The sequence below is a fragment of the Elephas maximus genome, chromosome 4 (genome assembly GCF_024166365.1).
Source record: "Elephas maximus indicus isolate mEleMax1 chromosome 4, mEleMax1 primary haplotype, whole genome shotgun sequence".
Classification (NCBI taxonomy): Eukaryota; Metazoa; Chordata; class Mammalia; order Proboscidea; family Elephantidae; genus Elephas; species Elephas maximus.
The window spans coordinates 109845007-109872962 of NC_064822.1; the positions used below are offsets into that span (position 1 = coordinate 109845007).

Below are 27956 nucleotides of genomic sequence, written 5' to 3' on the forward strand. Positions count from 1 at the left end.
TTAAAAGCCAAGAATTAATTTATTAATAATTTGCTCTTTGGGCAGCCTAGGGCTTAAACAATCGTGGAGAGACCTGGCCTTTATGAGAAGGATGATCTTTGAAGTCCACAAGTCTTATTTCCACCTACTCCCATGCCAGCTGGCCACTTTGGTTCTGGAATGGATAGTCCTGGATTCTTGTGGCTGGGGGTACAGTGCTAACGGAGCCTGTGGAAACTTTGGGGCCCTCGTCTTAGGACGGAACCATATGCTTGGCGGAACTGGCGGTTCATGGCTGCATAGAGCACAGGGTTGATGCACCCATTGAGCCAGGTGAGGTTAGCAGCAAGCATGTGGACAACCCGGGGAGCCTGGACCCTGGCATCCAGGATGTTGAGCAGCAAGAAGGGGATGTAGCTCAGGGCAAAGCAGAGAAACACAGCAAAACACATCCGAGTCACCTTCCCAAACTCTGATGAGGAGTCCTGGGCTTTTGGGGCTCCTTTGGTTGGCCTGGCTTTGACAGGTGCTTCTGGAGGACTTTTCTCTGCCATTTGCTTAGCTACCTTGCTGTTGCCCTGGTCCCCCACTTCAGATGAGCCCCCCTCCAGGGTCTGGGTGGTGGCAGCACTGACTGGCTCAGACGAAATCCCCTCGCTGGGCCCTCCTGATGCCAGGCCACTGTCCAGCTCCTGGAAATGACCAGGCATGGCTTCATCTACCCCAGCCACATGGTTGGAGCGGACACTTGCCTGGTGCAGCTTGTACCGGTCCAGTGCCTGCGCTGCTCGCTTCACTTGGCGGTGGATGAGGCAATAGAAAATGCCAACACTACTGAGTCCAAGCACAAAGTAGATGCCCATGAGGATGGTGGTGTAGGGCCTGCCTCGGATGCGGTCAAAGCTGCAGGTGCAGACTACAGGTACCAAGATGTAGATACGCCAGAGTGGGGCGAAACTGGCCACAGCTACTACCCATGTACCCACCAGTGCCAGCACTACCCCCTTGGCACTGAAAACTCGGGGAAAGAGCTTAGGATGGGCGATCAGGAGGTAACGCCCCAGTGCAATGAGGCAGAGGGTGAGGATGGAGACAGAGTTGGAAGCAAAGAGGAGGAGCCCAAAAACCCTGCAAAAGGTGGCACCAGTGCGCCAGTGCAGATGGAGGTAGGTGTCCACTGAGAAGGGCTGGAGCAAGGTGCAGTAGAGCAGATCGGCCAGTGTGAGGTTGGCAATGAGCAAGTTGAAGCGGGTGCGGAGCTTGGGCTGGATGGCCAAGGCCAGCAGTGTGAGCACGTTGCCCACGGTGCCTGTTACAGCCACCACTATTCCCCAGCTAACCGCAATGTAACGATATCCCAGCACAGACTCATGGTAGCAGGAGAAGTTGGCGTCAGAGGTGTTCCACATGATGAAGGCTGAAGAGGCGTGGATGGAAGAGGAAGAAAGTCAGAACTTGGCCTTGAATGTAGGTCTCTTGGACAGCCCTGGGCCTCTGGACACTGGAACTGCTCCTGGAGCTCACCCATCAGCCTCCATAGCCATTCCCCTTTATCCCAAGAGCCCTATCCTTCTCCTTAGGTTTAGTCCTTTCCCATTATCAATGATTTCCCCAAATTTTTATCTGAGTACCTCTTAATCTCTGTGCCCTTTCTGCTGCCACAAACACTGGGCCCCTTCAATATCCTTCCAGATGCTGTCAGTAACCCTAGCGCCTTCCCCCGTTTCTAATTCCTTCCCCACCCCCAGAGACCACTCTATACTCAGAATACCACTGTAGTCCCCCTGTCTCTCACCACTACACACACATACAGACCTCAATTTTTTCTTCCTTACCACCTGACAGATGAGGAGAGAAAGTAAAAGTACATTCGCCAGAAAAATACACACCTGAGTCTCCCAGCCTTCAATTCTCTCTCCAGTGGAAGAAGTAGCTCAACTCATGCAAACAGCACCCCTTTCTGGAGGGCAATCAAGTTTCAAGCAGACAGTACCCTCCTCTTATGTCTTCTATTATACCGGACTGGAAGAATGAGAAACTCCCCAGTTACACAACCCTAGCCACTTCCTTCCTCATCTCTGGTCCTACTCGTTTTGCTTTGGCTACTGAAATTTGGGCTCCTTTGTTGAAATTCCCCTGCTGTCACCCCAGAGCTTTCTTACTCCTTCCTGAGACCAAGATTGGTTTCCTTCCCTTGTGCGCAAGGCAGGACACCTATTTGATCATTGACAAAAGTTGTCATTAAGACAGAGCACCAGGACATTTGGGCCACTCTCGAGGGTCAAAGAGACAAAGCCAAGTTCTAGGCGCAACTCTAGGCAAAAGCCTTGGACTTGCTTGGGGAAGCATTGCCTTCCCTCTCTCCAGGGCTCAGAGATGGTTCAAGTCAGAAGATCCCATAGGCTACCCTAGTATGTCTGAGAAAAGGAGTTGGATGGAGAAAGGTGGAAAATGAAACATCCAGGATTCAGGCTTCTCTCCCCACAGAGGTTCATGCTTTTGTTCATTCATTCATTCATCTATTCAACAAGTATGTAGTAGCACCTACTGAGCACCAGACCTGAGCTTGACACTGGAGATACAAGGAAGTATGACACACAGGCTTTCACATAGTCTAGCAGGGAAGACAGGTATGTAAATATAGAAATACATAATTGGTTCTCTAAAGCAGAGATTGACAAATTTTGGTCTATGGGCCAAATCTGGTCTGTCATCCGTTTTTATATGGCCCATGAGCTAAGATTTTTTTTTCCATGTTTAAATGGTTATATAGATATATAATATCCTGAATTTGGTCTCTTGGCCAGCACAGCCTGAAATATTTACTATCTGGTCCTTTAAGAAAAAGTTTGCTGACTCTCTAAAGTATAAGCAGGGGCTTAAAGAAAAGAGGGGTCCTGGTGATGCAGTGGCTAAAAGAGCTTGGTTGCTAACCAAAAGGTCAGCGGTTTGAATCTACCAGCCCCTCCTTGGAAATGCTATGGGGCAATGGGAATTGACTTGATAGCAACAGGTTTGTCTTTTTTTAAAGAAGGCGTGAGCTACTAAGAAGGAGGTCAGGAAAGAGTTCTATGGAGAGATGCCTGAGCTGGTGAGCTGAGTTTTGAATGAACAGAAGTGTTTTGTTTTGTTTTTTTTAGATAATCAGGAGAGACATTCTAGACAGGTGGAATAGCATACATAGAGGCACAGAGGTTTGGTAAACTTGGTATCTTGAGGAATTACATTTAGTTTGGTAGAGTTGGCATAAAGGGTATGAGGTAGGGAGCAACAGAGAAGATTTTGGGAGGTAAGCGGGGGTGGGGATCAAGGAGGGGCTGTGTCATGCTAAGTGGCTGGGATTTTATCCTGCAGGTGATGGGGAGACCCGTACTCAGATTGCTGTGAGTAGGGAGTGAAGGCCTGCAGCAGACCAGAAGTGAGAAAGACCAGTCAAGAGGCACCAGTTCAGGTAAGAGCTACCTATGGAGGGCTTGAGTTAGGTCCAAGGCTAGCTTTATTGGGTGTGCCACCCATGAAACCACATGGGGTTCTTGTACTTAGAAGGGCCTGGTGCTTGGCTTAATGCTCTGCTGTCACTGTCTTGAAATTCTCATACTTTTCAAACAAGGGGCCCTGCATTCTCATTTGGCACTGGGTCCTGCATATTATGTAGCCAGTCCTGGCTAGGATAATGGTTGTGGGTATGGAAAATAATGATTAGGATTAATAGGTTGTTAAGAGGTCAAATAGGACTTATTTAGTGATTCACTGGATGAAGGGTTAAGAAGAGGGAGGAACTAGGATGACTTCCAGATTTCCAGGTGAATGGTAGTGCTCTTAATCAGGGAATGTGGGAGGAGAAGCAGGCTTAGGGGAAGGGGTAAATAATGAATTTAGTTTTATACTAACAGGTTTGAGGTACCTGTGGGGGCATGCTAGTATCCCAGTCCCACTAACCCCAGAATCTTCCAGCTGGTATCCTTCTCCCCATGTGTGACCCCGCCCACTCTCCTGTAGGGTCACTCTTGCTTCTCATCCTTCTGGATCTGCAGTCCCTGATTTGTTTTGAGCTACATCCAGCTGAAAAAAATCACCAAACTCTTTTTTAGGGTTCCATTTCCGAACCTACAGTAAACCCCCACACCCAACCTCATAACTAGTAAACCCAAACCCAAGGGGCCCCTTATTCCCCTCTCCTTCCTCTTTAACAGTCACCATCCCACCCCCCTCCCCCTTTCTTCTGCAATACTGGGAAGTGGGTAGACAGGGGGAAGTGAGTAAAGCTGATACAAGTCAGGAGGACCCCACAGAGGTGCTGGGTTCTGGTCTGGGCTTTTTCGGCTGGGCTGAACTTCCGGCCAATCAGTAGGGCTGGGGGAGGAGGTCACAGGGTTACTGGTGGCTCCTGATAATGTGTGGTTGAACTGAATTCTGGGGATAAAGAGAAGACCCCTTCTGCCACACACTCTGTGAGAGGCAGCTGAGCAAAGTGTGATCCCTTTTCCTGTAGACCATTTAGGGGGCTAGAGGGGCAGTTACAGATGTCTGTAAATGGCACTGTCTCAGTTCTTTAATCTTGCAGTATATATGGGGCTCAGTGATCCTTTAGACCTTCCACCCAAACCTACTTATTTTGTAGGTGAAACTGAGGACCAGAAAGGGTAAGGGACTGACCCATGGTCACTATTTATGTGGGTCTGAGAAGAGTCTAGAGCTCAGATTCCCAGTCCTCGTCCCCATTTCCTCCCATGCCTTGCATCTTTCTGGGGTGGGTTTCCCACCAGAGGCACAAAAGCCTGGATTCTTTCCTTTGTCTGAGACTGGGTCTAGCCATGTCTTCCTAGAATAGCGAGATACACCACCGGTGCGTCTTGGTCTAGGGAGACTCTGTTTCCATGTCTTTGGCGCCGCCTAGTGGAGTTGCGGCATATTCTCAGCTGCCGCCGGTGCAGTCCGAGGCACTGGCTCGAAAGGACTCCCGGGGGCCTCGTCTACACTTGAGCTGGGAGGGAGTGGGGGGAGATGAGTTCGGATGCCTCTGCTTGCTTTGCGTAGCCCCGGTAGTACCGTGCTTCTTCTCACCCACGTTTTCCCGTCCCCCTCCTCCTTCCGGCCGTCTTTCCTGTGTACCGGTCACCCTCACCATACATATAAAAACCCCCAATCGATCGAATGGCTCCCAAAACAGCAGAAAAAACTGAGAGTATGAGTCTGGGGGGCGGAGGGCAGAACGAATCCAGACTTTATTGTCAGGGAGAGGGAAAGAGAAGGACGGAGAACGGAGGGCTGGGGCTGCTACATTTTCAAGCAGAAAGAGGTGATGGGGGAGGGGAAGACCCTCTCCGGGTCGGCTGCTGGAAGGGTTGACGTTACGGAAATCACAGAGAGGGGGAGTCATGCCCCCGCCCCAGTTGTGCAGTGGAGGTGTCTGGTGGGTGGGGACGGCCATGAGGTCTAGGATCTGGGGCGAAGGAGGCTACAGACTCGGCCAATCCTGCGGAAAGGGGAGGGGCGGGGGCGAGGCTTCTATTGCTTTTTGCTCACAGTTTTGCGGAAGGCGAGGCGGGGGTGGGCTTGGACTGGACACCCCTTGCCCCCCTCGGTACCCCTTGGGCGATGGGTGCTGGTGAAAAGAATGGAACCCGGAGTGGGGAGGAAGAAGGCGAGGGAAGGGTGTACGGAGGCATCTCCTTGGTCCCACCCAAGTGCCAGAGATGCCCCCAAGTGCTGCCCCTGCAATGTGCCGGGCTAGACCTGGGGCTGGGGCATGGTGCGGGCACAGTGAGGTCGCAGGCGGTAAAACCAAAGTGCTTATGAGGGACCCAGGATCCCGCCTGCTCCCCTCCCCCTGCGGAGGACGGGGGTGTTCACGGAAGCGCTTCAGTTTGGGGGTAGAGGGCCGGAGTTCCAGAGTCCGCTTATTGCCAAGAAAATCCATTTCTGCCCCCTGGACCCCGACCATGGCTTGTGAACCCCGTTTTGTGCTAGGTTTGAGGGGGAAGGGCTGGATGGACATGGCTTTTGGGAGGGGGGGTGTCTCCAAGGGGGGTCGAGGGTGAGACGGCCCCCCCTTTTCAGGGGAGAAGGAAGGGCAGGGGGCGGGGTTCCCTGAGATCTGGGGTATCCCCCCCTTCTGAAGCCCCCCTCCCCCACTACCCCTCCCCATTCCTGGAACCCCGTACCTCGGGGTGGGGGGGAAGGAGAGAGATCATTCAGGGAGTGCCAGGAGGAAGGGCGGGCTGGGAGCCCGGAGGCCTGGGTCCCGGCTGGAGGTGGGGGATAGAGTGGGAGGAGGTTCAGGGTTGAGGTCAGTAGGGGGAGAACAGGATGGGTCCGTGCGCAGTTCGGATGGGCCCGGGGGCCGGGTGGAGCAGGGGGTGCGTGATCGGCGGTCCCTGGAGAAGAGGTGCGGCTGGGGCCGGGCGCAGGGAGAGTGGGGAGCCTGCTGCCGCCGCCATCACCGCAGCCACCGCTAGAGGGCTGGGGAGCAGACCGCTGGCCAGGGACTTGGGCAGCTCCTTGGAGAAACTCAGCGTGCCCTGCAGGGGGCCGGAGGAGAGAGGAGAGAGACAAGAGAAAGAGAGATCATCCGGCGATCCTCCAAACCTTACCTTCCCCAGACGTGGCCCATGGCCCCTTCTTCCCGCCCTGGTGTTCCCATCTCCGAATTCCCCCCACCAGGCCTCACCGCCAGCTCTCCTGCGCCCCTAGGCTTCTTGTGACGGCTCAGAAGCGGGTTGGGTTTCCCGGCCACGCCATCTCGGTGCCGCCGGCTGGAGATGTGCTGCGGGGGTGAGTGGGTGCAGGGGTGAATAAGCCACTGGGAAAAAAGCAACCGCAAGGGGGCAGGGCCATAGCAGCGATAACCACGCCTGCAAGCCCTTGGGCCCCGTCCCCTTTGTTAACACTCTCCCCGCCAAACCCATTGCCCCTTGAGTAGATATCAACTCATAGGGACCCTATAGGACAGAGTAGAACTGCCCCATAGAGATTCCAAGGATTTGCTGGTGGATTCGAACTGCTGACCTTTTGGTTAGCAGCCATAACTCTTAACCACTACACCACCAGGGCTCCCTGCCCCCCAGAGAAAAAGAAGTCCCTGAAAAAGGACCCTCACCCAGGGTCCCAGTTCTCCCTCTCCCCTTAGAGGGCGGAGCTCTCTGAATTTGCTGGGATAGGCCTTGAACTCACCTGTTTCAGTTGGACCTCCGAGTTGACCTTGACATTGCAGATCTCACAGTGGAAGGTTCGGTCCTGGGCTGGGGCCTCTGGCTCCCCGGGGGTGGGGGGTCCAAGGCGAGGATAAGCTTTGATAGGGCCTAGCCCACTTCGTGCTTCCAGAATTGTCTTGTGTTTAGTACCTGGAGCCCACAGACAGCAGGAAGTAAGGGGTGAAGGAAAAATTCTCCAGGTCTACTAAGCCTCAAACACCTACACTCCCCATTACAATGTAGGGGGTGGGGATCAAGTGAGGGGCCTTTCCGAACCCCTGGGGACCCTCCCAAACACAAGGCCAGTCATGGGGACAGGTAAAAGAGGTAAGTAGAGGGGAAGCTGAGAAAGTAAGAGCCTAAGGATGGGGAAGATGACTGGGGAAGAAGATAGGCTGGTAGGTCTTACAGGATCCAGGGATGTTGGAAGCCAGGGGAGTTACGACATAGGGGGAAGAGGCTGGCTAAGGATAGGAGGGTGTGAGTGGGCACAGAGGATTCAATACCTTTGTTATGAGCCTCAAGCTGGGACAGGGAATTCACAGCCACCTTGCACAGAGCACAGTAGAGCAGCCGCTTGGCCTTTTCCTCTTCTTCTTTGCTACCCCCAGGCAGGGAAGCTGGGGCTGGGGTCCCCCCTTCACCCTTGGTTGCACCCCGACCAGTCTCAGGAATGCTGGGAGGGGATGGGGAACCAGGCTGTTTTTCTGGGGATCCTGGGGCTGGACCCATTCCATTTTCCGTGGAAACTGTTGCTGGGGGAGAAACATGGGGTCACCCCAGATGGCTTTTGGAGGAGAAGGCTCTTCATGTAGCGGAGACCCACCCCCATTTCCTGGAGGGCAAGGGCCCAGAAATCCCCACCCTGTGACAACATTCATGTTCTCATGCCCTGGGTTACAGCCAGATGTGGTCTAGCTGCTGCAGGCTGGGTGTGAAACTCTAATGCCTGGCTCATACCCCATAAGCTGGGAATGGCCCAGGGGTCCAGCCCCACAGGCCTTCTCTTCAGGGCAAAGTTGGCAGCTAGCCCAGCCGGGGGGGAGGCATGGAACGTGGATTTGCCCCTCAATGGCTTGCCAGCCAGGCTGGGCTTCTTGCCCAGCTAGCCCCTTCCCAGAGTCCTGCCCAGCCCCCAGGGAGGCATGCCAAAGAGCCCTAGGAAGAGGCAAAGGCAGTGTGAGGAGAGGCCAGGAGAGACAGACACAGACATGGCCAAAGGGAAACAGAAACAGCAGAACTAGGGAGGGAAGGAACAGGGATGCAGGCTACTCTATAATTCATGGCTCAATTAAAGATGCACAGGCCCCAGGCCTCAGCGCTGGGTTCTGGCCTCTGAACAGGGGAAACTCTAGCACTCACTCCCATTCTCTGCTCCAGCAGACGATCTGATCCAGTTTCCGGGTCATGGGGAGGGGGTCGTGGAGAGGCCAGCAGTGGGAGTGGAGAGCTGGTTGGAGGGAACTCCTGACCCCTATAGGTATTCATTTACTTGACCATCTTGTGATCTTTTCCCCTTATTTCTCTTACTCATTTCTGACAGCCTCCACCTCAATCGTAATCCACACACCCTTCCTCAGGACAGGACTTCATGGTTTATGAAAGCAAGGCAGATATTGCTATCTTCTCAGAGAGATACTGTAGGAACTTTATGAGGTAATGTGCATAAAGCACCTAGAACAGTGCTATTCAATACACGTCACCTGTCAACATCATTGTCTTCATCATCACCCCCATTTTACAGAGATGTTAATGAGCTAACCCAAGATGATGGGGCTAAGAAGCTGCCAGATCACAATTAGAACTCAGCTCTACAGCCCTATCTGAGTGTCCCTGAGGGCAGCTCTGAGTATGTGTTATGAGAGTGGCTGGGGCCTGACTCCTAAGCTCGTGGTGTGGAGGCTTGTTTCTCATTTTACTTAGGGTGGGGCAGGGAGGACAGGCAAGGATAAGTGGGAAAATGGGGATGCTGGATCTCTCTGGAGTTGATCATGACCGACATCTGATGTGGTAATCCAAGGATGGGGAGGTGGCTCATATCTTCCTATCTCAATATTCCTTCTGCCCAGTTTCTTGGCTCAGAGTATAGATGAAGATGGCCACCAGCCATGAGGGAGAAAGAATCTCAGAACTTCTTTTGGTAAACCTGAAAAAGACCTCCAAGATCTTAAAGTCTCATCCCCTTACTTTCCAGAAGACAAAACTCTGGTCCAGAGAAGTCAAAAGATCTACCCAAGATCATCCAGGGGGTCCTTGAGTTTCCTGGATTTTCTCTCTTCCCTGAGGGAAGCCCCAGTGGGGCAGGCACTCACTTATCCTGACTCCTTCACCAGCAACTCTCCCCAGGATGAAGGGGCCTCTCCCTGGATTTGATGGTTCCCCTTTTATTGGGAAGATTTGCCAGATGGCCTCACCCTAGCCCCTCTGTGAGTCACTGGGCAATAAGGAGGACAGACAGCTGAAACTTTGTTGAGAGGAGCTGGGGTGGGGGTGGGGGTACGGGATGGATTTTTTAATCACTGTGCTTGGCTCCAGGACTCACCTTAGGTGGGGGTGGAGTAGGGACTGAGAAAGAGAGATGGGAGCAGAGGGAAGTTCTGGGATGTGAAGAGGGAACAGAGAAGACAGAGACCAGTTGAAAAATGTGGAAGGAGTCAGACACACCTGGATGGGGTGCTACGCCATCTCCATTTGGGGGGTTGCTGCCTGGGGGAGCTGGATCTCCAGGTTCCCGGATGCCAGGCTCCCTGCTTCGGGTCTTGGCAGCCTCAATGCCTTTTACTCGCCGGGCATGGCGATTGCCCTTGTAGTGCGCCTCAGCCTGGCTCTTTGGGGATGGGGGAATAAAAAAGAATCTGAAATCACCTTTCTTCTGAACCTTCTCCCCACAGAGTTCCCTCCCACCTTCAGGCCCAGCCCAGGGGTGGTCTCAGCAGGCTGTAGTAAGTCTCTCCCTATACCAGCGAGATGTGAAGCCCCATGCCAAGGAGCCTTGGTTATTCCTGAGGCTAATCAGCTTCTCCAGCTTCAGTTGCTAGGACCCTGGGTCCCCACCTAGCCCAGGCCCTACCCTACCACCATACCCGGGGCCTGGATGCTGACTCAGGACCCCTCCTAGTCCTGAGGTAAGGAAGGGGGACTGCATCCCTCTGGTAGAATCCTAAACTGGGAGGGGCCTAGCAATCCAGTCAGCCAGCATTCTCTCAGACCCTAGGCCTTATGAGCCTGTGTCCCTTGTCCCTAGGATCCAGCCTTTGCTGCTTCTACCCTCAGACTGGGAGTCCCATGAGCTCCAATGCCTGGGCTCTACTGTGACTACTCCCTCCTGGGTCTCATTTTCCCTGAAGCCTCTGCAGACACCCTGGAGGACCCTGGCCCCAAGCCCAGCTCTGGAGACAGAGACAGCAGCAGAGACAGCTGTCAAAACAGAGCCACTTGGTGGGGGAAGGAAAGGGAACGCAAAAAGAGGGGAGGGTTATTTGCTACCACCCCTCTCCCAGACACTTCCAAACTTCTATCCTCCACTAGCTGGGAGAGGGAATGCCTGTGGTCTGAGCTAAAGGGGTGGCCTGATGTTAGGTGGACCCTGGCTCTACCTCTCCCCTTCCTCCACCCTCATGTGCACCCCTGCTAAAAGCATACAATTCTGGAGCCCCAAGGTCACCAGACACGGGTAGGCAGGAAAAGAAGACTGACAGCCCATGGGTGGGGTGGTGGTGTGCAGAGACCAGCAGCACTGGGGGGAGGGAGTGTAGACTGGGTAGGGAAACAGAACATGCTGTATTTCCCCCTACTCAGCAGAATGAGGCTCTGCTGTTTTTCTTCAAAAGCTCTTAGAGCATGTACCCTCCCATAAAGCCCCTTCTAGACTCACACAGAAGTTTCAATGAAGCCTCAAAAGGAGGAAATCTGAGAGGTCAGACACCTGGGTTTTGGGTGGCTTCTCCCCATGGAAGAGGCCCATGGGAGGGGAGTAGGGACCAGACCTTGTGTGTGATTTGGAAGGAGTAGAGATGGGGTGGAGAGAGGAGGAAGCCAGAAGATTAAAGGGAAGTGGCTGGGTCAAGGGAGGAGTTTAGGAGAGACCAAGGAGGACACAGGCTCTGCAGGGGAGCCAATGACCTAACTCAGCCCTGGGCCCAAGGACCACTGAGTGGGCCATAGGCCACACTCCCACCCAGATGCTAGTGGACACCTCTGTTCCAAGAAGCTCTGACCCAGGGATGCCCCAGCCCCTAAGGAAGGAAGAGGGTCAGCCTGAGAGGACCTGGTCTATTTCACATCAACATAAACAGCAGTCTCTTGCCCCTCTCAAGTGCTTTCACCAGCCTCTGCCCCTCCTGTAGTATCCCCATTCCCTACTCTTCCCTTAATATCCCCTTAAACCCCTGCCCCAAACCCAGAGCTCCTAGCCTCTGCCCTCCCACAAGGTTCTCTGGCTGCCTCAGCCCCACCCACTGGGTGGATGAGCAGCTGGGCTTCTTACCTGAGAATTGAAGCGGATCTGACAGACATTACAGGAAATGATGGGCCGCTTGGTCTTCAGCAAGGGTCCCCCAAAAGTATGGGACAGCACAGCCTTCTGTACAGGGTCCATCTGTGGAGGCATGCTGGGATAAGCCAGGATCCCAGCCTGGACACATGTCAATCATCCCCCTACTGGCAGCATCTGGGTTGAACCAAGGTCCTTAAACCTGCTCAATATATCTAAGGGCTCTGAGCCTCAGTCCCCTGATTCCATCCTGCTCCAATTGTCACAGCACTGAAAGGCACCTGATGGACAGAAACTAGAAGTGGTTTTTGGAAACCCCGGTGGCATAGTGGCTAAGCGCTATGGCTGCTAGCTAAAAATCTGGCAGTTCAAATCCACCAGGTGCTCCTTGGAAACTCTACAGGGCAGTTCTACTCTGCCCTATAGGGTCGCTATATGTCAGAATCCACTCTTTGGCGATGGGTTTGGTTTGGTTTTTTTTTAGAAGTGATTTGCCCAAAATCACACTGTGAGTTAGTAGAACTGGGACTTGAACCTGAGATTCCTGACCTGGTCTGTCATATCATGAAGATACAACTCTCTCACCCTGACCTATCTCCTATAGCTAGGCTGATCCACGAGGGGCCTACTGATGTGAAGTCCCAAAGCACCCCCAGATCCTAGGGCATCCAGGTGAGAGACTCTCTTTGAACGTTTTTGGTCCCCTCTGGGGCAAGACTGTAGGCCAAGCCCAGCCTCTGGTCCCAAGAGACAGATGTTCCCAGCTTCCCATCTCTGGGCCCCATGTCTCCCTAACTCATTCCCTGAACCTGTTTAAGGCAGCAGTTTCTATCTAGAGGGAGTAAAATAACTCCTGAGAGAGTAGATGACTCTGTGGAACAATAGGGAATAAGTGGAGGACCTAAATAGCTAGTCCGGCCTGAGGCAGCCCTGAGAGCTGAACTGTCTCAGATCAACATGGCTTTGGGGGGCAGGGCTGTTGGGCTGGGCAGGATTAGAAGTCATCTCTGCCACCACCCTAGGTCAGCAGATGTCTTTGCACTCTCCTGCCAAGAGTTCACATGGGGAAGGGAGAGAATGGGAGTTTCTCTGAGGCCTTCTGCTATCAGGGGATGAAGCCATGGGCCTAAAGGCATGAAAACTGCCTCCCTGAACAGGCCTCCTCCCTTCTGGTCCCTAGGGGGCCAGGGAGAGGCAAGGCTGGAATGCAGCTGAAGCAGAGGAGGATTGGGTGATTGTTGAGACCTTATCTTCTTGATGGAGGGGTCAAGTAAAAAATAGTTGAAACTTTATCTTCTTGATGGAGGGATCAAGTAAAAAATAGTCATTCGGCACCTAGGGGTCCTTAGCTCTTCAGCAGAGGCCCTCCCTGTGCTCAGGTCTTCAGGGTTCCCAGTAAGACACAGATGAGAGACAGGAACATGTGGCGGGGGAAGAAGATGGTTAGAGTCTGGGAAGCCTCCTCTGCTTCTCCCAAGTCTCACCGGGTGGTTGGGGTTAATGTTAAGAAAGGGGGCTTTAGCATCCCTGTGACATGGTGAAGGCGGTGGCCTTCGCCTTCTCTGTCCCATCTTGGTAGTCGTGGCAGTCGAGGCAGGCAACATGACTGGGTTCAGATGACTGGCCTGATGACAAGGGCCTGACCTTGTCTGGAAGCAGCCCCTCTCAGTGGCTCACTTTTCGACTCCCAACAGCTTCCTGGAAGCCCGCCTCAAATCTAAGGAAAACCAAACAGGGGAAGTATGGGTGTGTCTGTGTCTGTGTGTGTGTGTCTAGGCAGGCTGTGATCAATCTGTGTATGGGTGGAGTGTGAATGAGTGTCATTTTCTGTATGTACCTCATTTATGTATCAACATTTCTGTGTTGGGGGCTGAATGGTCAGGTTGTGCAATCTTCAGCTATGTGTTTATCTGTGTGAATGTATGATGTGCTTGGCAGAAAGAAATATAGACCAAGCTGGAGACGAGCTTTAATCAGGAAGGGGAGACAGACTGCTGCTCTCAGCTCCCAGTCTCCAGACCTCAGTCTTCCCTATCTAAAGACCCCCGCCCCCCCCACCCCAACCACCACCACACACACTAGTTTTGCCCCAGGATTCTCCTAGCTCCTGGGCTTCCTCACAGGCTGGGTAGGGCTGGGAATGCAGCCCAAACTGAAACCTAATCTGGGCCAGGAAACCTAAGCCGGGTGGAAACAGTAGGGAGAGAGGAGTGGGATACAGAAGGGAGAGCAGAGGTCCCTGTTTCTGTCAGTGCCCCATCCTGTGACCCCAGCCTGCTTCCCCAGGGCTGAGGACCCAGTGCCCTGAGGATGACTCTTGGGTTAACCATTCCAACATGCATCCTTTGAGAATGGTCCCCGCTGCTAGGCTCTTTCCCCCAGGGTGAGAGCCTTCTTTCTTGCACATCCTCTCCCCAGTTCAAGTCCATAAATACCAACTAGAGGTGGGGCTGGGGAAGGGGACAGCAACCGAGTCACACAGGTCCTTCTCATCCTGTCCTCCAGGACCTGAGGAGACACCAGGCTGAAAGTGAGGGCTCCTAGGCCCAATCCCTGCGCAGGTGGAATGTGAGCCACTGAAGTGCAGCTCCAGGCCAAGGTCAGGAGGCCCCAGTGACCTAGATGAGGGCTCCCTGGGGAAGGGTGGCATCTCCCAGAGCCTGTCCTTCTCCAGACCCCCTTCCCTGGGATGTTAGCCTAGACACTGCCTGGGAAGGTCCACAAAACAGTCCCCTCTCACCTGCCCTCCAACAGCAAATATGAAGGGGACTAGCTCTCTGAAGCTGGGGCAAAATTAATCAGGAAGGGCAAGAGGGAGGGAAGGGGGAAACCAGCCCAAGAGCACAATGAGGGGCAGGGGGCTATGATTATATTTCCTTCCACTGCCCTTTATTTGATGGAACCCACTTCCCCTTGTTTGACCACCCCGCTTTCCCACCCCGCAGAATAAAGACAAAAGGGCACGAGGTGGAATCTCAGGGATGGGAAGACCTAAGGGACAGGACAGATTGAGATAGGAAAGGCAGGGAGGCAGGGGGTGTCTAAAGAGCAGGTGGAAACTGGTGGGGGAGGGATGCCGGGAAGGGGAGAGAGGCTGAGATGGGGTTAGGGCTGGCTAAGAGGGATCTGAGCGCCATGGTAATTTGAGGGGAGATGTAGGAGCTGGTGGGAAGTCTAAAGATTTGGGGGACTCCAGGGACCTGGGAGGCAGAAGCCGGGGTATCCAGTATGGTGACAGCAGTCTGGGGGCTTCAGGTGGGGCCTAGAGATTGGATGGGGCCGCGACGGCTGTGGTGGATGGGCTGCATAGCCAGAGGACTGGGCGAAGGGAGAGGTAGCCAGCCCGGCAGGGGCGGGCGGGGATGGGGGGGGGGTTGGACGCTGCGGCAGCAGCGGGAGCCAGGGAGAGTGGAGGGACCGGGTGGCTTACCCTGTGGGACCCCGGAGGCCGCGGCTCCATGGCCCGGGGGTGGCGGACCCGGGCGGGGGGGTGGGGGCCGAGCCTGGCCGGGCCAGGCAGGCCGGGGACGCGACGCTCGTTGCCCGGGCGGCTCGGGGCTTTGCGGCCCGGCCAGCCCGGAGAAGGGGAGGCGGTGCCGGCCGCGGCCGGAGCCCGCCCTGGAGGCGGGCCCGAGGGCGGGCCGAGGACGGGGGCGGGGACAGGGAGCCCGAGATCTAGAGGGATGAAGGGGGCCAGGGCGAAAAAGGAGAGGAGGGGGTGTCCACGTCCACACACTCCTTCCAGGAAAGCCTTTGTCCTGGCGAAACGCTGCCCCCCCGGCGGCGGGGGCATTGACCAGATGAGCGCGGCTGCCTCCCGTGGGGTCCCTTCCCGGGTCCCGTGTCTCTACCAATTTCATGGACAACCCTGTTTCTTTAGCTCTAACTGTTCCTTTTTCTTTCATCCCTGCCGCCCTGACTCTCGTGTTTCAGCTGACAGCCTCTCTTCCGAGTCCCCAAACGACCCCTCTCCAGCCCCCCTGCACAAGGCCCCTGTGTTGTTTTACCGATCTCTTTCCCCACTAGAAATGGGTAACTGAATCCGGTACTCATGTGTCCGGCACCGTTCGCTCAGAGACTCCTTTGAATGGTGGAGCTGGGGCGGGGCGGGGGGAGGGGGGGGCGGTGGTCCAGAGTAGAAGTGACCAGAGGCTGGGAACATCTTCCGTAACCTTTTCCCACCTCTTCCCTCGCCCGCCACCTGCCGGAGAGCCAAGCTTCCCAAGAGCCTACGTTTCGTGTACTTGCTGCCCTCTGGCGGCTGAGTGGGGGCGGCACTGAAGGATGAGAGGCAGGAGAGCCGTGCGCCCACGCCCCAGGCACCTCCACATCCTCTCCGGACAGGTCCTGGGGTTTCCACTCTCCACTCTGGGTCTCATCCCCTCCCATTCCACCTACGGCTGACAGATAAGTGACGCAGGAGACTCGACCTAGAGGGAGGCTGGCTTTGAGAGACAGTGAGGGACATGCAAGGGCAGAGGGAAGCAGTGGAGTGAGGGAGAGAAGGATGAGGGGAGAGGCTGATGTAGGGTAAGGTCCAAGAAGTAGGAACTGCGCATGTAGAAGAGATGGGAAAGTACCAGTCCACGGGGAGGGAGGTACTCTAACATGAGTAATAATACTACCACCACCTAATGTTGATTGAGCCCCTGGAATGTGCCAGACAAAATACTGAGCTCTTTTCATGGATTATCTAACTTAATCTTCACGACTGTCATCTGAAGTAAGTACTATTATTATCTTCATTTTATAGATGAGGAAACCGAGTTTTAGAGAGGTTAAATAATTTGCCCAAGGTCATAAGCTAGTAAGTGGCTGAACTGGGATTTGAATTTAAACCTGAGCAGCCTGACTCCAAAGCCATGTACTTAACTGCTGCACCATACTGCCAAAGGTCTGTCTGCAGCTTTTCTGCAGTCCTCATTTCCCTGCAGAGTTTGACACTATTGATGCAGCCGGCCATGCTCCCTCCCTTGGCATCTCCAACTCTATAGGAACCCAGTTCCCTCCCTGCTCCCTCCGCTGGCTCTTCCATTTCCTTTGCTGGAAACTCCTCCTGTTCCCACTGCCTAATTCTGCTTATTCCCCAAAGCTGAGGGCTTGACCATCCTACCTTTATCTCTCTGCTCCTCCCTTAAATAATAGTAATAATAATAGCAATTAACATTGATTGAACATTAACTTTGTGCTAGGCGTTATGAGTTAATGTGTTCAGCTGCTTACCAAAAGGTTAAAGATTTGAGTCCTCTCAGAGATGCCTTGGAAGAAAGGCCTGGCAATCTGCTTCTGAAAGGTCACAGTCCTGAAAATGCTACGGAGCACAGTTCTACTCTTACATACATGGGGTCACCATGAGTCAGAGTTGGCTCGATGGGAACTGGAACTGTAAAGGCATATTATGTATGATTCTGACAACAACCTTGTGAGTTGGTACTATTACTACTGTATTACTATTTCATTTTAAAACTGATAAAATTGAGATCGAGAGTGGTTAAGAAACTCTCCTAAGGTCACACAGCTAGTATGTCTGGAACATCAGTTCAAACCCTGCCAGTCAGATGACAAAGTACTGCACTCTCCAAACTTATCCACGCTCATGGCTTTAAATAGCTTGTCACCCTAGAGGCAGTGGAGCCATGGACCTTGGATGGAGTCAGAAACCCTGGATTATCCATGTGAATCAGCTAAGTAGCTTTGTGACCTTGAACAATTCACTTAACCTCTCTGGGCCTGTATTTGCTCATCTACTAAATGGGAACAATGATGGGGTTGCTGAGGGTAAGTGTAAGTCAAGTATGTAGGTGGGGGGAAAGTGTTCCCTGCACCTTATGCTCCAGTCACGCCCATTCAATTGCACTTTCCCAAAAGCTCTTTTCTAGCCCTTGCTCATGCTATGTGCCTCAGTCTGGAATGTTCTACTCCTCTAAGACCACTTATTAAAATCCTACTAATAATTATCCAAAGCCTAACTCAGATGTCACCTGCTTCAGGTTAAATCCCCTTTTCCTTTGCTTTCTTTTTTTCCTGCTTAACTCTGGTTGGTCCCTTGGGCACCACCACCTCCATCAAGTATTTCTTGACACACCTTGGATTCCCATGCACACTAAGTGCTCCTGACACAGCTCTTCTCATACTATAGAGTAACTGTTAACTTGTTATCTTCCCTACTAACCTGCGAACTCCCCAAGGGCACAGTGCCTGCAACATGCCATGAGTCCGACTCATGGACTCATGGCAACGTGTGTGCGTGTGTGTGTGTGTGTGTGTATGTGTATGTTAGAACTGCTCCATAGGATTTTCAAGGCTGTGACTTTTTGGATGTAGATCTCCAGGCCTTTCTTCCAAGGTGCCTCTGGGTGGTTGAAACCACCAACCTTTAGTTTAGTAGCCAAAAGCAGATCATTTGTGCCACTGAAAGTCCTTCATCTATAAAATGAAGATAATAAAAACAGCTACCCCATAGGGTTGTTATAAAAACTGAGATATAAAAAACACTTTGTAAACTCCAAAGTGCAATGCAAATATTGGTTTGGGTTCTTCGGGAGGAGTTTTGGGGAAGCAGCTGTGGTATAAAGAAAACTCTCTTTGGAATCAAACTCTATGCGGGTTCAAATCTTAGCTTAGGCACACACTGTGTCACCTTAGATAAATTACTAAACCCTCTGAGCCTTAGCTTCTGTCTTGCCGCTTGTCAAGCAGAAATAACAACGTCTACTTTGTTGGGTTATTGTGAAGATTAAATGAGATTATTTATGGAAACATCTACTACAGTGCTTAGCATGTAGTCAATGCTCAAGACATGTTTGTGGCTGAATGTGGGTTTGATGGTAGATTATCTGAGTTGAATAAAGCTGGGTTGCTCCAATCCTTTAGCTCCAGGCACCAAATTCCAACTGTCAGATAGTTTTGGCTCAATGTCCTACTGGTCTACCAACTCACCATGTCCTAAAGTGTGCTCAACAACCTCACCCCAGGCTGGCTTCCTCCTCCAACCCTGCCTCTGTCAGTGATGGCTTTTTCCTCCCAGTCACAGAGGCCTGAATCCTGGAGTCATCCTTTATTCACCCCTTCTCTTCTCCTGCACCCCCAAACACCAGTTGGTCACCATGGCCTGTGGGTATTTCCTTGGAAATTTCTCTAATATTCTCTCTTCCTTTCCACTCACACTGCCGCTGCCACCAGCCCAGTCTGGCCCTGAAGGCTGCTCTGCAGGCTTGCATTGCTGGGATAGCCTCCTAACTGGGCATCCTCCTCCAGCTTCTGCTCCCTTCCAGGCAGTTGCCCTACTCACCTTCCTCAAACACTGTTCTCACTAAGCCCCTCTCCTGCTCAAGAATGGACAGTGGCTCCCTATTTCATATTGTATTAAATCTAGACATCTTTGCAGCCCTCTGAGTCCTACCTCATTGACTCTGCCCACTCAAATGTGGGTTACAGAGAGCTAGAATTTACAAACAGGCATGCTTATTCCTCTGCTTATTCTCTCTTTCTGGATTCAGTCCTAATATTCCTCCCCACCTCCCTACCATCACTACCACCAAATCTAGGTCTTATTACTTCTCTAGATGGTAGATTGATTCATTGGATAATTAAATGAGATAATACATATAAAACACTTAGCATCCTGTCTGGCCCATAGCAATTATTAGCTATCATTGTTATTGTTGTTAATAGTATACCGTATAGGCAGCAATACTTGTGATTGACTGGAAGTCAAGGTCTGAGGGGAGATGGAGTCATAAGAAGAGGTAAGAGATTAGATATGAGATAAGAAGAGGGGCAGACAGGGTGGGTCTGAGGAAGAGAAGAGGTCCTGGTCACAGGAGGGTGGGGACAGACCGACAGGCTGCTACTCACAGTGCTGTAGTTACTGAAGAGGCCGAGGGTGGGGGCTGGCTCCAGTGGGAAGGGTAGGATCTGCTTGAGGTCCAGGGGGGGCTGCATGATGGGGGGCTGCCGTAGCAGAGGGAGGGGCCCTGCCCGGCTCAGGCTGCCTGAAAGGCAGAAAAAGCATTATGTGGGGCAGGAAGATTAAAGCTTGGGGGGGGACCCACCCAAGTCTGTCAGTCTCTTGCCCCAGCCAGGCCCTCACACTCAGCAGTGTGACCCCCAGTGCACGCACACTCTCACACATACTTCCCCCCACTTGCTGGCTCCGGAGCAGTGGAGCAAGATGCCCCGTGGGCCTGGGGGAGGGTGAAGACCCATCCTCCCTTCTGGGTGGTTTTCAGTTCCCCTTCTCCAGCCTCCCTCCCCCAAGGCATGACAGACCCAGGAAGAAAACAGACCTTCTCTGCAGGCTACCTGCTGGACCAGTGGGACTCTGAAACCCAAAGCCCTTGACCATTCCCTTCTTTGGGTTTTGCTTTCCTCCAGGGGATCTCAAAAGAGTCAGGTGGGTGATTCATACCACTGCCCAGAGAATATTGAGGCCTAGATTTCAACAGGGGCTGCCGAATCTTCAGGCTCCCCGGAGAGTTATGATTTGGGCCCAATCATAATTCTTAATTAACTGTCAACACTTCTGGGGGCAGGTAGGCAGTGGGTGGCATTTGCTCTGGGAGGCAGACTGTCTGGGGCCATCCTCAGAGCCCCTTCTCCCAGTTTTCCTCAGTCTTCCCCCAGTCCCTGTGCCTTTGGCTCATGGGGAGTGTCCAGCTCCAGCCCTGCAGGAGGAACCACAACCTGGTCTCTGGGTGGGGAATGCCTGGGTCTAAACCCAAGAGGAAATGAAAGTTCAGGCCAGCCTCTCAACTACCCTCTCCTCGAGCCTTCTCCTCCCCCTTCCCCCAGAGTCATGGGAGAAAACCTACCAGGCTCCAAACGGCAGCTCAAAGGTTCTCAGGACCCCTCTGAGCTTCCACTGGCCCAGCTCCCTTCTGTGACCCCGCTGGCTGCCCTTCATTGCTCCAGCAAGCCCTGCCAGCTACAGGGGTTCCCAGGAGCAAAGGCAAACCCAGGAGGCTGCATGCCTGGCCTATCCTCCTCTGACCTCACTGGGGCACAGGGTCCCTAGGATCCTTTTCTGCTCCCCCTACAGTGTCTCCCCTTTTCATACCTTCAGTGTCTGCTGCCTGCTGCCCCCAGGCAGTGGCCTGGCCCTGGCCCCCCAGGGGCCTGGGCCCGACAGCTTCCCCTTCCCTTGGTTCTGCCCCCTGCCCGCTCCTGTACCAGCCCCCCCCAGCCCAGTCAGTAGAATCAGCCAATCAGAGTCCTAGAAAAGTGGGGCAGAGGGGAGGGCGGGGGAGTAGGGATTAGGGGAATCAGAGGCAAGAGGGAGGGGCTGGGAAGGGCTCAGGCACAGCTGGGGGCAGGGAGCTGGTCCAGGAAGGTCTGGAGGGGTCTGTCTCTTCCACCCAATGCCAGGACTGGGTGACCAGGGTGCCTGAGGCAGAGAGGGGTCAAGACTACTGGGGCCTCAGGCGCCAGACATCTACGGGCTAAAGGAGAAGAGTAGGATGCTTGGCTTTGGCCCTTGGGCAGCTGAGGGTCTGGAAGCCTTGTCCATTCCCTCCTCTTTTGCCACCTTTGGAGCTGGGATGGGATAGGGCAGGGTAAGGGAGAATGAAAGAGAAGGAGAGAGAGAAGTGAGAGAGAATGGGAGAGACCGACAGAGACAGGAATAGGTGGGTGACAGAGAAAAGGGACAGGGACACTGAGAAAGAAGGATAGACAACAATGGAAGAGAGTAAAATGAAATATAAAAACAATTGAAGAGACACTGCTGGAAGCTGGACACAGAGCTAGAGACTAGGGTAGAAAGCCCAAAAGACAGACTAGTGAGAGTGAGAAAGGGAGAGAGAAGGGAGAGAGACAGACTGACAAGGCAGTTTGACCACCCTCCCTTCCTGGTCTGTCCCCTCATGGCTTCTCCCCTCTGCACCCGCTCCTCCCTGCCCTCAATGCCTGGCACACAAGGCCAGGGCAGCCTTAACGAGCCCCAAGCGGCATCAGGAATGGTGAGAGAAACTTGAGCACTCCCAGAGTCCCCAGCACCCAGCACCCACCCCCAGCAGCTGGTTTGGGGCTGGTACTTGCTCTGCCTTAGGGCACCAGAGACTGCCACTCAGCTCCTTGACCCTCTCCCTGGCTCTAGACTCTCTTGGTGCCCACCTCTCAAACGCCCACCTCAGAGGAGAGAGATGAAATCAGGAAAAGCAAGAGAAAAAAATTTGATTGAGGAGCTGTTATGTGCCAGGTAACGAATTTCAAGTATTATTACTTTTAATCCTTGAGATAGCTCAATCTATGAGGTAGCTATGATTCTGTGAGGTAACTGATAGGGTTTTTCCCATTTGACAGATGAGAAAACTGATGCTCAGAGAAGTTAAAAAACTTCACAGCCTGCAAGTATCAGAGCTGGGATTTAAATCAAGATCTGTCTCCCTCTATAGCAAATTCTTTCTCACCTACATCACCTCAAAGGGCTCTAATCTAACTTTGAAGCAGAGGAGGGAACACAGGCTTCCAAATCTTTGTCAGTGGGGGGAAGGGGAAGAGCCGGTTTTATGTACTTCTTGGGGTTCGAGTCCTCATTTTTCCTCCAGAGGAGGGAGGGTGGCGGACAGGTAGCAGCCGCTCAGTTCTTTTATGGCCAGCAACTTGTCTTTTCTACTGATGTGAGCTCTCATCTGAGGGAGGGGAGGAAGGGAAGTGGGAGAAAGAGGTGAAATGAGGGTGAAGCAGGGAAGGAAGCAGGGTGGGGAACTGGAGATTCATTTGTCTCCTTCCGGATTCCTGGGTCCACGCTGAGATTTGAGGTAGGGAGAGAAGCAGATGGCAGCTTATGGGCTTATTGTTGTTGTTAGTTGCCACTGCGTAGATTCCTACTCATGGCAACCCCACGTGTGCAGAGCAGGACTGCTGCATAGCATTTTCAAGGCTGTGACCTTTCGGAAGCCTTTGAGGGCTTACTATACGCCAGGCACTTTACATACATGGTCTCCATGTGAGTAGTTCCACTATTCACTAGCTGGTGACTAGCTAGTTCCTCAGACTCAGTCTCATCTCTCAAGTTTCAAATGAGAGTAGAAGTACTGCCTCATAGAGTTGTTGAGAGGATTGAACGAAGCCATGTAAAGTGCTCACATGCAACAATGAGAGCTCAATAAATGTCTGCTGAGTAAATGAGTCCTCATAGATGCTGATACTCAGCCCAGAGAGGGGCCGTAACTTGACCAAAGTCACACAGCAACTGAGGGATTTGAACCTGTCTGTTGGCTCCAGAGATAAGGCTTTCAAGCGCTACACTTTTCTGGGTAGACTGAAGAAAGGAGGGCAAACTGCAGGGATATGGGGAGGGCTAGGAAAGCAGGAAATGTAGGAAATCCAGGGTTTCTGACATCTGGTTAGGTTAGGGCTTTGGGCAGGTTTGGATGAGGGGGTGGAGAGCAAGTTGGTGTGGTGTGTCTGTGTACGCACACCCATGTGAGCGCTCGCTTGCACATGTGTGCGCGTGCAAGCCTGTGCCACATGTCAGGCAGGGCAGGGAGGAGCTGGGGCCAGGCTAGGGTAGGGCATGCCAGAGGGAAGCGCATTAGAGTAATTACCTCCAGCAGATAGAGCCCCACCCAGCCTTGTGGAGGGAATTACCAAATGCTTTAGTAAAGACAGATCCAATGCACTTTAGAGGGGCTGAACTCGAAGCCCCTTGGGTGGATGTTCATCTGTCCATTTTCATACCCTACCTAGCTCTAGGCACTTTGACCCTACTCAACTTTCCCCTCCAGCACCAAGTCACAACAAAGCTACTTCTGGCTCCCTCCGTCCCACTGAGGTCTGTTTTTCCAACTGTCTTTTCCCCAGAAATTCTGGCCAGGTTTGGAGCCCCAGCCCCTTGACTATCTTGGGGCAGGGTTCTGATGGTAAAGCCCTCAAGCCCTGGTGGTAAGAACCGGAGTGTCTGTTGTGAGCTGGCTCTGGGAGTGCATGTGTCTGGGTAGGAATGGGAGCCAGGAAAGGTGTTGGGGTAGGGCTGTGCGTTAGTGTTGGTTTGGAGGCTGGGCCAAGATGAGATTAAGATCAGAGAGGTATGGGGTTAAGGTTGCAAGTAGTGTTAGGGGCCTGAGCTGGTAAAAAGCACAGGGTCAGCATGGGGTTAAAATGGGGATCAGAATCTAGGGCCAAGGAAGAAACTGGAATGAAGTCTGAGCTGAAATCTCATCTCTAATTTCTCTCTTTTCCCTCCCTGGAAATGCTTAAAATGAGGGAAGAGGGGAAGGGCCCTGAAGCCCTGGATCTTGGTTTCCTTGACAGAGCATACATCTGTCCTCTTCTGCCTCCATTTCCCCCTTGTTGGCAGGAGGCAGGCTGAGGGCTGGGAAGGCTTTGAAGTCAAAGATGAAAGTGACAAGGGGATGATTATGAACAACTACTCAAAATATCATCCCTAATAACCTCAGGGTGGATGTGGGTGGGGTGGGGGTAGGGCCAAGAGGGAGGAGGTGACCAAACGGGAAGGGAAGAGCAGGGAGGCCTCTGGGAAATCTTTCCCAACCTGACTGGCAAAGGTCTCCTTCACTGGCCCCCACCCTCACTACACCAGGGACTCAATTGGAAAAGAGGGTATAAAAAGGCTCAGAACTGGAAACCTTAGCAGAGAGCCCTCACCTTAAACCTGGGGCCCAGAGTCTAGATCTGGGCAGGGACCAGCTTGGGGCCCCTCTAGGGCCACCATGCACATGGGCTCAGTAGTCTGCAGTGTTCAGAACCTAAAAACCTTAGGACAGGCCCAGAGAGTAAGTAGGTCCCGAGCCCTGGCTGGCAGCTTCCTCCCTCTCTCCTTTGCTTCCTCAAAGAGAGCTAAAGTGTGGGATTCCCCACCTGGCTTCCTGGTCCTCTGTGGGCTTGGCACAAGTGGGGAGTTAATTACAATGTACTGCAGAGAATTTGGATCCAGGCATTCAGTTTGTGGCTTTAGCAGGTCGCTGATGTTCTCTCTTACCACCTATTGACTAGGGGATGTGCAGCTCATACAGGCCTGTTCTGGGCAAGCATGACACTGCCTCTGGGGCTCCGTGCCCGGGGTGGGGCTCCATGCCCAGGGTGGAGCCAGGGTGCAGGGATCACACAGATTGAAGGAATGTGGAGCCTGTGCTCTGGGGGCCTGAGTCCAAGGTGTGCTGGTGGGGGTCACTCAGGGGTGGATGTGTCTCCCCCTACTAGAGATATTCTTGGAAAGGTGAAGGCAGCTGGCCACTCCTCCCTCCCTCCCTCCCTTTCTTTACTCACTCACTTATTCATTCATTCATTCATTCATTCATTTAATGGGCATGATTGAGTGCCAGGTGGAGGGGGGCAAGACATAAAGTGGTGAGAGCAAGGAGAGGGCGAGAGAGAAGAGATGGAGGAGGGAAAGCAGAAGGGGAGAGAGACTACTTGTGGGAAGTCGGGGGTGGGGGGATGCTCAATGAAAGAAGAAAAGAAAAGGAGCTGAATAGGGAAAGAGGACCACAAATAGCAGAGGGACTTGGCGGGGGATGAGGGCAGGAGCCAGTCAAGCCCTGGGGCACCAGCTTGGAACCAGGTGTCCCCAGGAGAGGGCAGAGAGACCACAGGTGTTGGGGCCTAATGGGGGGCTCCCACTATAAACAGGGTCCAGGAACCGGCCTAGCCAGGGTGGAGGGCAGAGGTCAGAGCGAGCCTGTGATCTATTGTGGAGGCAGGTCGGAGGGCACAGGCCTGAAGCCGGAGCTGATGCGGAGTCCAGCGCGCAGCTAGGCCCTCTCCTCCCCCACCCCCAGGGCTCCCTTCCCGATGTAGGTCATAAGGATGGGGTGGCTGTGGCTGATGGGTTGTCAGAGCCCAGCACGAGTTCCCTTCCCCCAGCCTTACTCTCCATATCGCCCTTCTTTCCCCCAGCGCCCCCAGCCCAAGGCGGGGAGGGGAGCGGTGCAGGGGAGAAGGAAGACAGGGAGGAAGGGCCCAGGCAGCCTCAGCAGGGAGGGAGAGGGCAGGTCCCAGCGTGTTGGGGCAGGATGGCTGCGGAGGCAGGATCTGAGCCGCAGGGGCTCTGGGATGGACAGTTTCCCACCCCCTATTCTCCCCAGCCCCCTTATCTCCAGCCCCTACACCCACCATCTCCCCCCACCCCCCCGCTTCCTCCTCTCCCTGTATCCTAGGCCCAGAAGGATGTCGGAGTGTTTAAACTGAGAGTGGGGGAAGGACGGGTCAGATCCTCTCCCCCAACTCCACCAGGCCAGGACCAGCCCCCCTCCCCTAGTCTCTTGTAGGCTCGTATAATATTCATGAGCCTCATGAATATGCGATATCTCATTATGGGGCGGGGGTCTCACTCATCTCTGCTTCCCCCTTTACCACTCCCTAGATTACTGGGAGAAGCGGCAGCCTGGGGAAGAGGGGACTCGGGGACCCCAGATGTGGAGCCAGATGAAGGGGGAGGGGGAACCGGTCGCTGACTGGCGGCTGCAGTCACCGCGGTGCCGGGAGGTTGGGGGGGGGTGACCCACTGAGGGGGACCCAGTAACCTGGAGGTTGGAGCCGCAGAGCCCACTCACCGAGGATCATGTTGGGGACCCAGGTGCCCCGGGTTCCGCGTCGCTCTGTCCCGGGGGCCGTTCTGGCTGGGCTGGGGGTGCGGGGGGAGGAGTCAGGGGAGGAGCAGAGGCCGGCCCAGGCGGAGCGGGGGCGGGGCCCGCAGCAGGTGAAGACGGGAGGAGGGGGGGACCCGGGCACCCAGGGCTCCAGGGCCCGGCGTCCTGGCGGCTTCTGGACCCCTTCCATTTCCTCCCGCTCTTCTACTTGCTGCCCCTGGGTCTCCTGGATTTACTGTGTCACTGCAGTCTGGGCTGGGGAAAACAAGACATCCAGAAGATGGTGTGAGGTGATGAAGGAAGCTGGAAACTAAGATTCCTGGGTCCCGAAGGGCTGAGTCTGAGGGTGGGAAGTCTGGTCCTAGGCTGATATAGGGTGAGGGGTTGCCTTAGTAGTTTGGAGAAGAATGGGGCCTGGGTTGGGTTGGGACACCAGGGTCCCCTCCGGAGTGATGGGGGGGGGGCAATCCCAGTTTGTTTCTCTGGCTTTGGAGCAGGATGCCTGAGGGCTAGGTCTCAGAGGTGAAATAAGGGGCTGAAGATGGCTCCTAGGTTGATTTCTGGTGCTGGAATCTGAATACCAGGGTCCTTAGGAAGGGCTAAGTGAAGAGTCTGCAATCAATGGGCCAGAGGAGGTGAAAATAGAAGCTTGCAACTGAGATCCTTAGGAAGAGGATAGAAGATGAGAACTGAGGAACAACCTTGTAGAGATGACCTGGATGGGGGGAGGGTGCAGCCACCCACAGCCTAAACCCTGGTTATTCCAACAAAGGTTGGATTTCAGAGCACTGCTGGATTGAGAGGACCTTCTGGTGAGGTGGTGAGGTGGAGGGGCGTATAGAGGGCAGGACAGAATGTATGGGCTGAGGAGAATGTCAGGGGGAAGGAGAGTGCAGGACATTTGCATGTGCGCTGGAGGCTAACTGGAGGACTTGGCTGAAGGGCAGCTGGGGCCCCAGCATGAGGCTGCAGTCTGGGAGTCCGCCTGCAAGGCGTCTGGGGAAGATGCCACTCCTCCAGCCCGGGACCTGTCGGTACCCGCCTCAAGAGGTAGGGCAGTAGGCAGGTTTCCCAGAATGCCAAGCAGCCAGAGGGGAAGGGGTTGTGTCTGGGAACTAGAACGCCTGAGATCTGGGGAGGGTAGAGGCGGGGAGGAAGAGGCTGGTGGAAGGGGGGGGCAGGACTGGAGTCCAGGAACAGCCTAGGAAGGGGAAGGGGACTGGAGACTGGCATTCCTGGGTTCTGGAAGATGGGACTAGATGGCTAATTAAGGCACAGAAAGGTCAAGTTTGTTTCTGGGCTCTGCCAATATCTTGTTGTTACCCCATTGATTTGGCATGAAGGAAAGATCTGTTTTTGCACCTGTCCGGCTGGCTTTGGCTCAAGGGCAAGAGGATACTGGGGGTTCAAATGCCGTGGTCTTGTTCTGATCCAGAGCTCCCAGGGGACTGTGGCCTTGCTGCCCACGTCTGGCTTCAGGATGGGATATGGGATCTCCGGGCTTATCAGAGGAGCTCCTCTTGCTCCAGATCCCACCTACCCTTAGGAAGTTCAAACCCAGTGTCACAAAGCCCCATACCCTGCTATCTCACCCCCACCCACGGTTCTCCTCTCCTTTTCCTGTTCTTTCTCCTCATCGGGTGGACTCTAACGCACAAGGGTCAGCATCAGGCACGGTTGATCAGTGACAGGGGACCCCTTTGCCCTCAGTCCTTTGTCCACCTTCCCACAATGCCCTCA

General features: G+C 53.8%; 2 protein-coding genes across 6 annotated transcripts; both read right to left on the minus strand.

Moving 5' to 3' along the window:
- On the minus strand, positions 1-1956 carry GPR84 (G protein-coupled receptor 84). Its single transcript, XM_049881563.1, has 2 exons — positions 1869-1956; positions 1-1396 (listed from the first exon to the last, which is right to left on the minus strand). Exon 2 carries the CDS (start codon positions 1386-1388, stop codon positions 198-200), a length of 1191 nt encoding a protein of 396 aa, XP_049737520.1. The 5' UTR covers positions 1389-1396; positions 1869-1956; the 3' UTR covers positions 1-197.
- A 3235-nt stretch (positions 1957-5191) lies between these two features.
- ZNF385A (zinc finger protein 385A) lies at positions 5192-26443 on the minus strand. Of its 5 annotated transcripts, none has more exons than XM_049883348.1 (8): positions 26181-26443; positions 19522-19658; positions 11659-11769; positions 9837-9999; positions 7679-7927; positions 7153-7322; positions 6650-6745; positions 5192-6500 (listed from the first exon to the last, which is right to left on the minus strand). In XM_049883348.1, exons 1-8 carry the CDS (start codon positions 26404-26406, stop codon positions 6270-6272), a joined length of 1383 nt encoding a protein of 460 aa, XP_049739305.1. In that variant the 5' UTR covers positions 26407-26443; the 3' UTR covers positions 5192-6269. The 5 variants fall into 5 exon arrangements, with proteins under 5 accessions (XP_049739305.1, XP_049739308.1, XP_049739307.1 ...); XM_049883351.1 differs by lacking the exon at positions 26181-26443 and adding an exon at positions 20723-20804; XM_049883350.1 differs by lacking the exon at positions 26181-26443 and adding an exon at positions 20478-20514.
- Positions 26444-27956: the final 1513 nt, after the last annotated feature.